Source organism: Parasteatoda tepidariorum, chromosome 9 (genome assembly GCF_043381705.1).
Source record: "Parasteatoda tepidariorum isolate YZ-2023 chromosome 9, CAS_Ptep_4.0, whole genome shotgun sequence".
Taxonomy (NCBI): domain Eukaryota; kingdom Metazoa; phylum Arthropoda; class Arachnida; order Araneae; family Theridiidae; genus Parasteatoda; species Parasteatoda tepidariorum.
The window spans coordinates 50,210,634-50,225,813 of NC_092212.1; the positions used below are offsets into that span (position 1 = coordinate 50,210,634).

A 15,180-nucleotide genomic window follows, 5' to 3' on the forward strand; every position below is an offset into this window, starting at 1 on the left:
TAACAAATACACATTTAAAAGATTATTTAGTTGGTACAATTTCTTATATGGCTGATCTAATTTTTTTTATTAATATTATCTCTGTGTTATTCCTATTTTCCTGCACAATTTGATTGAGCTATTAAGGCACTTTTGCACCGCCTAGAAATATCAGCACTGCTGATATTGCCTACTCTACTGATATAAATTTAAAAAGAAAAAAATATATATCATATTTTTTATTCAAAGCTGACAATTTTTTTATATTTATGCTATGCTGTTATCCATTTTCCCTAAAAAAAGTTTTCAGAAAAGTAAAAATGAAAATTCTGTAAAAAAAAGTATAAGTTCTTGTCAGATCCACCCAATAAGATTGCCCAGGGCTAACAATATTTAAAAAATCTTATCACAACAGCGCTCTTCCCTGCTGCGGCACTTCAGCACTTTACATTTTCCTCTTTCTTTTCTATCCTACTTTGATTTCCGCCCGCGCTTTCTCTTTGCGGTACGTAACGCTTAGTGGCGCTGTCTACGCTTTTTAGCGGTGTTACTTAGTTTTGTTGTTTTGATTGAAGGCAAGGTCTAGTCAGGTGTGGTGTTTGAAAAGACAGGAAATCGCCGCTTTTGGGCGATTTTTACCTGTGTCCAATTTGTTTTGGTTACTTACCGGCGAGTTTAAGTGCCATTTCGTTCTCTAACTCTCGTCGAAAATGGTGTGGGACGATGCTGTGCAGTTTTATAATAGAACATTCAATGAAATTGGTGGTAAGCCTTTTAATATTCCACTCACAAACCTTGTGTGATAGTATTCTTAGGTGTATACAAGACTGATTCACAACGTCCCATGTGTGAAATTAACCAGTGAACCGTGAATGCCGGGATTTTTAAATTTTTTTTTTTCAAATCTCATTAATTTTAATATATTATTAATGTTCTTTCCCTTGCTAATATGAGATTTGTGGAAGAGTGTTCTAAGTTTGTTCGAATAACTTGTAATAAATAAAGTAATTGTTCTGAAATGACGATTTTGAATTGAACAATTATTTAATTTGAAAATCGTGTCAAACGTTTCATTTTATATAAAAAAGGGAATTTTTAAGTTAGTTTCAATCTTTAAGAATGAATACAAAGAGTTAGAAAACCCAATGCATTTTGAAGAAAATTTATTGCAGTAAGTAGTTCTATTTAACGGGCTAGTATTTTATTGGGTGTGTTCTTGGCGCTGCTAGTAAAAATCGTGGTAAATCAATTATATTTCTCATTCGAAGCAAAATTTTGATTTCCATGTACCTAATTCCTCAATTTTAAAATTATGTTAGCGTACTATTTCACTATTAGTTGTAAATGACCATATTTTTTTATGCAACCAAAAGATTAATTTTATAGGCTTTTACAATTTTTTTTCCTTTGCAAAATGTAAAACATCTCCTTGCTGTTTTTAAATGCTCTCAGAATTTAGTGTAAATTATCCTATAAGTTGTTGTTTCAACATATAACAACATGCAAATGTTGATTTTGCATTTTAGAAATTCTGTTCATTAACACAACTAGATTTTTTATATTGATTTTACATAAAGCTTTCCTCGGTAAAGTCTTACATAAATGTTCATTGTAGCAAACTGGGCAGTCCATCCCAGTTGGATTATTAAGATTGTACTGTAGTTTTTAAAGCCATGGCATGGTGCATAGCATTTTTAAAAAGTGCTTTAAGGTGCTTATTTTCTTTTTATAGTAATGAGAAAAACCCTTAAAGGTGCTTTTTTCATTGGGTGTTTTTAAAAAGTGCTTAATTTTCCCTTTTTGAAAAGGGAATGTATTTTCGTTATGAATTATGTAAAAGTGTGTTTTTCACATTGTTTTCACATTTCACATGTTTTTCACATTCACCGTTTTCACAATTCATTGCACCACAATCTGTTTTGGTGTACCGCAAGTTTTTTAGCATATGAAGGCACCAGTAATTTTATATGTTTGATGAAATACTTGCGAGTCCGCGTGTAAGTCTGCTAAGCTGGGTTAGTGAGATTGTTGCACTCTCATGTGCAACTCTGTTGCTTTTTTGCAAGATATTCTCTATTACAGGGTTCATTCCCCCCCCCCTCTGATAGTGAACCAAAAAATCTCTTGATCATTTTATAATGGCTTATATAATCAAAAAATGAGTTCTTTGTTGGAAACTAGTTATTTTATCATGATCATGTAAAGTCTTTGAAAATGATTTTGTTGATGTATAGGAGTACTTAAAAATATTTTTTTAGTACTTAAAAGATGCTTATTTTTTGTTGAAAGATTTGGCTAAGCATCGTGCATGATGTTTCAAAAATACTTGCTAGCCCAAGTTTATGAATAAGTCATTTCTTTTTTCAAACCGTGACCTGCACCAAAATAATCTTAAATTTTGGCAACTTCTGAGCCGTGTTTCTTAAGAAACATCACAAACGAAGGCAAACTTGAAGGGTATAACTTGTAGCTATCCTCAGGAAAATCTCAACATACTTTTTTAAAAAAAATTTGCAAATTTAAAATAAAGGAAGTTTAGCCAAAATTTTTTAAAAAGGAAACTTGATTTTTGCCAGCTCTAATTTTTTCCTGTCACTACCTGGTTGTCGCCAATGCTTGATGAGTGCAAGTGCAGGTACCAAAATCTACTTTAGAAATACTTGTACTGACTAATAAATTTTTTTTTTTTTTTTTTTAAAATTTTTGATGCAGTATTTTCATTTTAGGGTTTTTGATACAATGGCTTTATCCATGGTTAAAACTGTCAAAAGGTTGACACAGGGTTGAGTTTTGGATGTCAAAAACTGGTATTTGGCATTGCACATGAAAAACTGTCAAAAAATAGGACAATTTTCTTTGTCATTAAGGACATTTTATTAGATAATAAGTGATGCACACTATTTTCTTATATGCTACTATAATTATGATTTATGATTTCTATCTTTTTTAAAAAAATATAGCCAAAACTATTGAAACTATTTGGTTTTGCTAAAAACACGGTACTCTTAATACTTTAGGATCAATATTATTTGCTGTATTTTAACTAATTAGTTTATAGGTAATAACTATGAGTTAATAATTATCTATCTAAATGTTGATTTGAGTTTTTTAATGCCAAAATTTAGTGAGATTTTTTAGATTAAGTAAAACTGAAGTGTTTGCCAATAATTGTCTGATCTTAACTTATAAAATTTATTTTTTATTCACAATATTTATTATTATTACTTACATGCGCTGGAGTAGAATTTGTATGATCGTGTGAGGTTTTTGCGGAAATTCAGGCAGCCATTGGAAAATTTTCAATTTAAAAAGCTCATACAAAATTTTTTTAATATTAAAAAATACTGCTTTGCAAAATTTTTCATTGTTGAAAAAACATATGTCCATTTAAGTAATTATTAGTTTAATTTCCTTAAGTTTATGAGAAGGACCTGGAATTTAATTAAATAATTTATTATTAGTTCAGTATATTTTGATCTCAATTCAAGAATCGGGTAAAATTAAATAAATTTTTTTCTTACATACTCTTTTCATTGCAAAAATATTTTGAAAAAGAGTTATTGTGATAAATAAAAACAAAAATTTACAATTTTGGGGAAATTTTGATTTAAAGAAAACTTTGTTCTAAGGAAATATTAGGCTCTGAGAATGCCCGTTTATAATGCACATGAATGATTCCAATAAATCACGAGCAAAATATATTCTGTTATGACTAAATTAATTATAATTTACAAAAAATATGATTGTTTAATTGAGTTAATAATTTTTCGATTAGTCAATTCCAGTGTTTAATTAAGTTACAATCACCGTTGAGTAAAGTAAGTTTATTAAAATAAATTGCCTAATTACATATTATTTTATTATGTTATAATAGTTTTAGTACATCTACATTCCAGTCTAAGCACCCTATCATTAAAATAGAAAGAGTAGTTACGAATTCCAGTCTTATTCATATAACAGAGGGTTTCAAAACTAACTTTTTGTAATCGCATACTTCGGGGAAAGAAGTAGTTAAAATGAAAATAAATAGAAATTATTTTTACACCTAGGTAATGAAAAAGATGATTGTTAAGAGTTTTTTTATTTTTTATAGATGATTGCTTTTTGTATTTTTTTTTTCAATGGTTGAACAAATGAATGATTGGATAAATTGCAATTTTGAAATTTTTTTTTTTAAAAATAATATTTAATATTTTCTACACCAAAATCAGGGTTTTTAAGAGTAATTGTCAAAAAGAAAAGAAGAAAAAAAGTTTGTTAAAATAATTCAAGAACATGATTGTTTACTTGTAATTTTATATATATGTTTATTTAAAAATACTTTATATTCATAATAGCTAATACAGTATTTGCCCTAAGCGTTTTTGGCAGCGTCTGCCTGCCCTTTGATCTCTATAAATGTGCTCTTTGCCTTTTTTTTTGTTAAAAAAAAGAAATAAGCTGCTGTCACTTAAAAACACTGCCTTTTCATTCATATTCCATTTTGAAAAAATTTATTCACTGTTTAAAGTATAATCGCGCACTGTTAAAATTAAAATTATCTGCATTTATAGGTTTCATTCTGATTATTATTTCAAATATGTACTTGGTAAGGATTATTCTGAACTGGTTAAATTTTATAGGTATATTTTTTTTCAGACCGGTGGATTAATAAATTTTTTATTGGTTTCAAATTTTAATTTTATTATTTTTTAAATTAATACCTTTCTTTAAAAAAAAAAATCACACATTGAATATTCATTTCTCTCATAAATTTCAGTTTAAATTATAAAAAAAGCTTTCAAGTTGTAAGTTGCTTGTTTATCAATTCATTATTTTTTTTAGGATACTTTTTTGAAAACTGTCACTTGTCAAAATCTTGCCAATCCTTAGTTCTAATCTGATAATTTTGTTACACCTGCATAGACTTAATATCATTTTCAAAAAATTCAATTTTCTAATTATTTCGAATGAATTTTTTATGAGAGTACTTTAAAATATTGTTAGTAAACACTTTCATAGCAGTTTAAGTAAAAGTTAGTGCAAAACATTTTTTTGATAAAGTTTGAAACTTCAAGATATTCTTATCACCATCCATTCCTTCCAACATTAATGGCCTATGTGACACTGTCAGGTTTTTGTTCATAGATTCATATAGAAAAGATTTTTGCTTTTAAGTTTTATTTAGCTTCTTGCTTGTCATTTTAATGCAGTTATCAATATAGAAAATTTCCAACATAACTAAACGTTATAAAATTATTTATGTACTTCTATAAACTTCTAATGTTTTTATCATTTTGAAAGTGAACATGTTATCAATGAATTTTCATAAATGATTTTCAATAACTGCTATTTGTTACTAATATTTGTTTAATTATTTTAGATCCTCGTGTTGCAAATTGGGTTATGACACAGAGTCCTTTTCTCACGCTTTTTATATGTAGCTTATATGTTTACGTAGTCAAATTCTTTGGTCCTAGTCTAATGAAAAATAGAGAGCCTTTAGACATCCGGTGGTTGATGGTTTTTTATAATTTTATGATGGTTATATTCAACTTTTTAATATTTTATGGTGTAAGTGTATTGGTAATTATTTCATTCATTTTCTGTATTGATATTTCATGTTATGTCCGTATTATATCTAATATTATGTAAAAATTTTACTAATTTGTATTCCTGAAATTGTTTCTTGTATTGTAGAGTTTGAAAGAACCCAGAATATATATCAGGGGTCTGTCTAGGTTTTTCTGACAGGTACCTATTTTGTGAAAATTTAGACATAATTTGTGAAATTTAAGAATTATATTTAAAAATGAACACAACAATATAGATTTATCGTTTTTTACGGGATGCAAAAATAAAATTTAAAAGAAAAGTATTTTGTGAAACTATTATTTTTCTTAAAGTTGAATTTGTGAAGGTACCGCTAAACGGTGGTAAATTTGACCTGGACGGACCCCTGTGTGTGTATATATATACACACAATGAAAATTTAAAATTATATTAAAGAATCAACACAAAAATATGGTAAAGTAAGAATTGTCACAACAAATGAAATTCCTTTATGACTGGTAAATTTCTACATAATTTCCCCCATATATTCAAAAACAATTAATTGCTATTGTGAAATTTTAGACTTAAAATTGTATCCAACTTTAAAAGTCCATAAAAATCATTGTCTATAGTAAATTTCAACTTGAATTTAATAAAAACATGTCTTTAACAATAGTAGCACTAAAAGTTATTTTCATTATGAGGAAGACTAGGTAATACAGAAAAAGGTTTCACAAAAAAAGTTTCTTAAAAAAATAAAGATCTCTTAGAATAAAGAAAATTTCATTTTAAAAAAAACTACGGAGAACACTCGCTATAAGCGTCTGATTAGGCTCCTCACACTCTCTGACCAAACACGTGCTACCTGTTCCCAGGTGGCAGCTGGGAACAGGTAGCAAAAGCTCCCCCTTTTTTTGCATCGTACTAGCGCCTTTTCTTCCACCTCAATTGAGGAACCGAGGCACTGACCTCCTTTTCTCCCGCAGCATTTCGGGATCTTGGCATGCTCTTAGCCAAGCATTGGGAGGGAATAAAATTTTTATACTACATCTTAGTAGCAATCCTCGGAGGGTATCATTGCAAGCAATGTATAATTAACCAGGGATTTATAGTTTTTTACTAGGATACAGAAATAAAATTTAAAAAAGTCGGGAGGAGAATCTCAAAACCTGATTTTTTAACAGTATTTGCGAAACTATCTTTTTTCCTGAAGTTGAATTTGTGAAGGTACTGCTGAACGGTAGTACATTTGTCCTAGACTGACCCCTGATATATATATTATAAACCTCAAACAAACCTTGTCTTGATCATATTTGGGATTTGTATTAATATAGTTAACCATATAGTTGTAGCAAAAAAATTTGAATGTTCTCAGCATCTTAAAATTTATAACACTTCTATTTCTTTTTATATATATAGCTATTTCTCCAAAATTTGTTTTATCTTCTGACACCTTAAAAAATGTGTACATTTTAAGAAATAGAATAACTCTTATTAAGAAACAGAAAACAACTCTTATTAAGAAATAAAACATTATAGTATCACATAGAGGAAATAGTATTTCTAATTTAATGAGTTATAAACCAGGGGCCTGTCCTGGCCAAATTTACTACCGTTTAGCGGTACCTTCACAAATTCAACTTTAGGGAAAACGGTAGTTTCACAAAATACTTTATCTTAAAATTTTATTTTTGAATCCCATAAGAAACGTTAAATCAGTATTTTTACCATATTTTTGTGTTTATTTTTTAATTTTCACAAATTATGTCTAAATTTTCATAAAATAGGTAGATCTCAGAAAAAACTAGACAGACCCCAGTAAAAATAAAGTTGTTAAAAGTATAATTTTAGAACAAACTACAAGATTGTCGAATATGCCTGCTTAATATAACATGGACATAGTATAAAAACATTTATGGACAGATCAGTGCAGAATACTATAGTGCAAGCAATGAAGGTATAAGTTTATAGGAATGTTGAATTTTAAGCTTAATTTAGTCTGATATTATGCTAAGAAGGAGGTTAAATTTATCTAAAACTCTGGGCACACCTACAATTTTTTTTCTTTTCAATGTCTTGTATTTGTAGATCCTTGCAATAGTTTGTATAAGACTTAAGAAATATACCTTACTTCAATTATTTAATAAAATCCTTCATTGGGATAGATAACTTAGAAAAAATTACACAATGGAATTGTATTACATGAGAGAGGAATTGAAAATATATAGCAGCACATATAAAGCTGGTTATATCTGTATACTATTTTTAAAAATAATTTATGGCATTTTCAGTTAGTTGAGCTCAAGGAAATTCAACTATTTAATTTTAATTCTTTTGTGAACATCCATTTTTATCAGTGTTTGAAAGAGTAAATAAAATTAAAATAAGTTGAACGTGTTCTACATTTTTTTGCGACTTTTTGCTTACGCCCGGCTAACGGAAAGTACCCAATTTACATTTTTTTTAATACAAATTATAAATAAATGAATATTTTTTCATTTTCTGTCACTGAGATTTTAAAACAAGTTTTTGTTGTTTTGTTTCTATTTATAAGATGACTTTAAAAATTTCATCTTTTAAATGATTACAATATTTTTTTATATTTTAGTTTGGAATTTATGGTTGGTTTGGTTCATACAGTTATAAATGTCAGCCTGTTGATTATTCAAATAGTACTGAAGCACTTGGTGTGAGTAAATTCTCATTTATTATTTTTTTAAAATATTTATAAAGAGGAAATCTATTTATTTGCAAATATTTTATTAAAATGTTTAAATTGCACTATTTTTTTTTATTAAGACGCAACACATGGATTATTTTACTTCTACGATTATTTTATGTAACCCTATTAAAATATACTATAATGTATATAGTAAGTTTACTTTTATTATATTTTTAATCATGTGAGATTTAATTGCTGCCTAAATGTTTTCATCAATTTAGTAAATCTGAGTTTATTTTTAGATTACCTCTAAAAAGTTTCTGTAAAATATAATTATTTTGATAGAAAGTTGAAATTTTTTTATTAAGAATATTTATAGTTTAGTTATTATTTCGTATTTTATTGTAAGTTTTTAGTTATTTCATTCATTTAATATTAGGAACAAAGTTGTAAGATGATTCTTTTCTTTCCCACTTGTTTATTTTGTACTGGAAGAAAGTGGGGGAAAAAACAGAAGAAACCAAAAAAAATATAAGAAACTGCTCAAATGGAAAAAACTAAAAATGTCCGATGCTATTGCTTGGTGATAAATATTATAAGAATAGTTTTATATTTATTGTTTTGAAAAGAATTTTAAAACTTATATTGCATAAAAATAAAATATTTTTAATTTGGATTTAAGTTATTCTTATTTTCTTTAATATGTACATTTATACCTCAATTAATATGTGTATTTATATTTTTTTCTGTTTACTGAATATCCTGTTTTTAGTTAGAATCAAATGAAAAGAAAAACTAAGATTTTCCTTTACTGTTTTAATTTTTATAATGTTTTTGGAATATTAATTTATTTTATAGCTATTTTAGATGCTAATTTTTATACCATATGGAATACAGAATTTCAGAATTTTTATACCATAAATTTATTTTTTAAGATATTATTTAACAATAAAATTACGAGAACTAATTTTATACTGAAGTTATATTTGTAAATTCTAAGCATAATACATTGAAGTTATTATATTGTAAACAAAATTACTATGCTATTATATATTGTAACATTGGTTTATTAAAATAAATACTCTACATAAAAAAAAAATGCAGTTAAAAAAATTCATTATTTTTTTTTAAGAATTTTCAGTTTAGTATAACAAAAAGGTTGAAAAATTATAATTTTTCAATTATTCATTAATGGAAATTCATTAATTTGTTAATAAACATTCAAACTTAAACATTTTTGTTCAAATTTCATAAATTATGATTAATAATGTTATGATTATGTGGAAATGAAATGTCTATTAAAAATACCTATTCAGAAGTATCTTCAACATATTATCTAATAGGTTTTTGATTATCATATTTAACAGTATTTGATTATGAAAGCAGTATGTTATTTGTAGTTGTGATTTGTTAGTTTTAATTGTATTTCTAAAATGTTATTATTGTTTTTGATACAATTATAAGATTAAGTTCTACTTACTATACTTTATGTAAAACATCGAAGGTAAAAAATTTTCAAAAGTTAAAAAAAAAAAAAACTTTTCCACTTAGGTTGGAAGAAATTTATTTCTTTTGAGGCAGTTTTTTCCACCTTTGGAGAAACTTGCCCTCCTTAGTTTGAACTGATTTATTGCATCATAATGTTTTTGTAGTTAAATACTACAAAAACATTATGAATGCTACTTTAATGTGTTTATATAATTTCAATTGAGATGAGAAGTTTTTAAGATTATGTTAATGAAATCTGTTTCATTATATTCTCGTATTTGTTGTTCATGATTTTGATTGTTGGTTGATTATTGCTTTAATTTATTTCAGATGTTGAAAGTTTGCTGGTGGTTTTATATATCAAAGATGGTAGAGTTTACAGATACAGTAAGTATTGAATTGATTGAGGGAAAAAAAAAACAATAGAAAAATAGTTCTAGTAGATCTTTTAATAATAATTCTTTATTATTACTATTTTAAAAATTTATTAAAATTATCAAGTGTTAGAATTCTTTTGGTAATATACATTATTGGTCATTTTTATTTTTTAAAAAAAAGCTTAGTTGTGAAGTGCTATTTTTATATATATATATACAGGAGGATTGATTTCATCAGTTTAACTTTAAATAAGGGCTGAATTTTGACATGACAGGCATTAAAAAACTGATTAAAACCATTAAAAACTGCTAGAAACCAAGTTTTCATGTTATAAAGCGTGTGTAGATGTTTGAGTATTATATTGAGAAAAAATTATTTGAAATGTAGATATATACTAGTATATAAATGCATGCTAATATAAAAATATTAGTATATAAATATTAGCTTATAAATATTATGTAATTGGCAATAATTATATTCAAATAAAAATAATGATTTTGAGCCGAAGAAAACAATTTACTTTATTTTCATATTTTCTTACTTTATTTTGTTTGAGTGCTCTCATTTTCAAGGAATTTTTTAGAAGGCTTGTTGAAATCTTTTTATAGTGCAATGCAATTAATATTTTAGTTTTCATATTGAAATTTTGTTTCATTGTTATATATCTTTGAAATCTAATGAAAAAGCAATATTAAATTAAATTTGATTTATTTATTGACAAAATAAAAAGCTAATAATGAAATAAAATAATTAATAAAAATATAAGGAAACTATTCCGAGCGATCTGCATTTCTATAAGTTCTTATAATATTACCTATGTTTCTAATAATATACATATTACCTTTTGATATAAAGGTTAGTTTGATTGCATAAATAATTGTGTATTAGAATAGTTTAAAATTATTTTTCTGTTACTGGAAGATCTTTAACTTTACAACTATTAAATTTTGCAGCAGATCTTTTTTTTTTTTTTTTTTTTTTTTTTTTTTGTTTTTATTGCATTAATTCTGATATGTCTAATCTTAGACCTTCAATTACTATATTTTAGTGTAGTGTTGCATACCTTTTTGGTTTAGGTAAACAGGATTAATGCTATAAATGACTATAATAATCCTTATTTTGATAATTTTTCTTTATTTAAGGATCAATATGTGTACAGTTAAACTCTTATATTGCAATCATTGATTTGAAGAGAACCCTGGGTCATTGAATAGGGAGAAATCAAAAAATTTTATCAATCTTAGACCTTCAATTACTATATCTTAGTGTAGTGTTGCATACCTTTTTGGTTTAGGTAAACAGGATTAATGCTATAAATGACTATAATATTCCTTATTTTGATAATTTTTCTTTATTTAAGGATCGATATGTGTACAGTTAAACTCTTTTATTGCAATCATTGATTTGAGGAGAACCCTGGGTCATTGAATAGGGAGAAATCAAAAAAATTTATCGATCTGGAAAAATCAAGGATATGTTTTTTGTATCAAGTGAAGCTCTGGTGCATGTGTTTAGGAAGTTATGGGCTAGCCCATGTCCTTAAACTTCTCACAATTTTTTGGGTTTCTACACCATGCTAAGAGTTGAAACTGATAATCCTGAGTATAGTCTTAAGTATTTTTCTTAATAATTATTGAAATGTCATTAAGACTCCTGAACGGAAGGATTAGTGAAGTTGACCGAACTGGTTGCCAAAGGTGGCTAGTATAATAAAATAGGAAAGGATTCTATTTTATGAAATTTTTTATACTTTTTATAATACACTTATTAAAGTTTGACTTGCAAACTTAAAAGTTTATACTGTCTTTTTTTATGTAAGAGATTGATTGCATAAATTATTAGAGTGTTTAAAGTTTATTTTCTATTATTTGAATACCTTTTTAACTATACTCTACTATTTTATTTATTACTTTATATTTTGCCATCTCTGCAGAGGATCAAAATTATGATGGCATATCTTCAAATCATTCTCAGGGATGTTTCCCAAACCATTGTCTAGTTCTTACCTGACCTAAATAAAGTACTACTTCTTTATTATGTTATAATTTGTACATTTACCAACTATATATTTTTCAACTATATAACTTTAAGCAGATCTATAGTGGTCTGCAAAGTATAATTATTAAATAAATGGGTTGTAAGTTCCACATTATTTTTAAAATTGTAAAGCCGGTATGTTTTATGATATTCTGTAAATAACCATTGAACAATATAACTTGTCAACTGTAAGCAAAATAACTTTTTTTTTTCTGAAATAATATGGAATTTTCTTTGCAGATATTTTTTGTTATGAGGAAGAAATTCAATCAAATTACCACCTTACATGTAGTTCATCATGGAATATTGCCTATGAGTGTATGGTTTGGCCTCAAGTTCACTCCAGGTAATTTTGCATCCATTGGATAGATATTAGAATTTAAAATGATAGATTTATTTTTCCAGTGACATTATCAAATTATTCTATCTGGATCTAAGGGTGTTAATATTGAGTAAGGTCAGGGTTCATTCTAGGCAGGGTTTGTGGGCTGCCTCATTTACCCTTGTGGGGAATTATATTTATGGACTATGTCAACCATCATCTATCAAATAGTACCTCTTGGTAGATGAAGGTTTACGTAGTCGATAAATATATCCCCACAATGGTGACCTGCGAACGTGATATGAACTTGTCAACATTATTGGATGGTTCACATTAAGCAATTGATTTGCTTAAAAATATATTGCTCAAAGAAAAAGGAAAGAGAAAAAAAATCCGATGAAGTAAATAAAGTCTCCTGGTCAATAAACAAAAATTAAGAAGAAAAAAATGAGCGAAATGCTATAAACAAAAAATGAAAGAAAAAACTGAACAAACGTATCTTATATACTAGTGATTTGGTATTTAATATTTGTAGTGGTAGTTACGCCACACCCTTTAACTAAAAAACTCCACCCTGCATGCCCAGTGACCCTGATTACGCACCCTGACATATTAAGGGGGGGCGGATCATGTTGATTTTTTGATAAATCCGCATAGTTTTCTGATAGTTTTTTATTATTGCGAAAATTAAGTTATCAGTAACTGTATCACTTTTGCGTAGTTGCCAAACCCTGGTTATAAATAAAATAGAAGATTGAGAAAAAAAAATGCAGAAGAAGTGTCTAAAAATGCTGAAAATTTCTATTGCATGTTAATACATTTATATAAAATAAAGCAGATTTTAATATTTATTATTTCATTAAATCCACTATAATATAAGAAGCTTAAAAAAAAAAAGAAAACTTTTTTTAAAACACGAAAAGAAGGATTTTTGACCAGCTACTTGATGGCACAATAATATTCATTTATTAGTTCTTGATTACATGGAAAGGTAAAATATTTTAAGTCTCATAAACATTAAGTTTCATTGAAACATAACATTTAATCTATAGTATGCAATATTACATGTATATAAACTTAATTATATATATATCTTATTTATGTGTATTGCATATATATAAAAAGAATTACATTATTTAAAAAATATATTTTTTAAGGATGCTTTAGTAGCACTTTTTACGTTAATCAAACATTCTTTTGAACTCCTAGTTCTGCCATAACTATAATTCTTTGCTATATCAGTATTATGAAATATCTTTTTAAAAAGTTTTCCAGCGTTATCAGTAAACTATGTTCTACTGAAAATGTTGTGAAGATATATTTAGTATTTGTCTCTTTTATAATGGTTTCCTCATTAATACTCATTTGAAAAAAAGAAACTATCTTTGTTGAACCAAAAAATTCTTTGTTCTTCTGCTGTTTCATCAATTTTACTTATCTGACTATATCAGTCTTACCACCATACGCGATGCTATAGTCATTTTTACATATGTTGCAACGTAGATTGTGTACTCCAAGATTCGATCTAGAAGGAAATGGAAGTTTAAGAGAATAAGTCTCCTTAAAGGCTTGTGTGTATTGTTTTTGTTCAGCCATAATAAATGAATAGTAACGAGATTAATTGAATGAGAAAATATTTTCACCGCTATTTCTTTTTAACGCATGCCATTTTCTTTCAACCTTTGCTTTCGTGTTGGCATACAGGAAATCACGTGATAACAGGGAGCACTCTCACAGAAGAAATTTTAATTCCTCCCCTCATAGATAGATGAGAAGAGAAATCCGTCACACCTTGGAGTGAGGATCACAGCAAGCAGACTCCCCAAGGTCACTGCAAGAGGAATAGCGACATCTGAATTAAAGAAAATAAAGCTATTGGCAGGCAAATTAAATTGCTGAAAATTTTATCTTATGCAGTGGAAAAATTGCTAAAATAAGTAAAAATGCGGAAGGGTTGGCAGCTATGTTTTTGAATATCTTATTTGAAAATAATAAAGTAATAGTCAATATCTCTATGGACTTTTAAAATTGTGGTTGTTTGTTCCTCATTAATATGAGAGGTACTTTTATGATTTCTAGCATACCTCTGTTTATTCTGGTTTTCCACTTAAATATTAATGTACTAATTATTACAGTAAAAAGTTCCATGCTTGGAATCATGTGGTTTTTATAAGTGCCAGAAAGATTTTTTGACAAAAGCTTTATTACCTCTTTCCTTATATTTTTATGAGGTTCTCATTGTAAATAAGTATCAAAATATACTTTGTTTGATCTTATGAATCTGAGAGATACTTTTATGATATTTTACAGTAACACTGTTCAGACTTGTTTTCTACTAAAATATTAATACAGTAGTGTAGGTTTACCTCTTAATGTACTAATTACTATTGTAAAGCAGAGTTCGAGATTTTTTTGATTTAAATCGGATTTTTTTGATTTAAATCAGATTTTTTTGATTTTTATTCAAATACACTGTAAGAACTTTAATTTATGATTAAAAAAAATTATAAATGTTCAATCAAATTAACTTAATATTAAAACTATGTTGTAACAATATTTTAGAAACTCTAACTAAAATAATTTTTCATTATAATACATGGCTTTGAATGCATAGCAACTGTTTTGAAAGAAATGCATGATTAAAATTTAAAGACTAGATCAAATAGAGAATTTAAAGAATACTTCAGGGGTCTGTCTGGGTTTTTCTGAGAGGTACCTATTTTGTGAAAATTAAAAATTATATTAAAAAATCAACACAAATATAGTAAAAATATGGATTTAT

At 26.8% G+C, this 15,180-nt stretch overlaps 1 protein-coding gene across 2 annotated transcripts in view; it reads left to right on the forward strand.

Moving 5' to 3' along the window:
• Positions 1–438: 438 nt before the first annotated feature.
• LOC107437977 (very long chain fatty acid elongase AAEL008004) overlaps positions 439–15,180 on the forward strand; it is a 25,679-nt gene continuing 10,937 nt past the window's right edge. The window contains exons 1-5 of one of the 2 annotated variants that reach the window (XM_043050817.2): positions 439–744; positions 5,342–5,532; positions 8,120–8,200; positions 9,992–10,048; positions 12,317–12,422. In XM_043050817.2, coding sequence (XP_042906751.1) covers positions 690–744; positions 5,342–5,532; positions 8,120–8,200; positions 9,992–10,048; positions 12,317–12,422 — 490 coding nt within the window. In that variant the 5' untranslated portion in view covers positions 439–689. Of the gene's footprint in view, positions 745–946; positions 1,151–5,341; positions 5,533–8,119; positions 8,201–9,991; positions 10,049–12,316; positions 12,423–15,180 lie in introns of those variants that run through there. The other variant, XM_043050818.2, reaches the window with a different exon arrangement.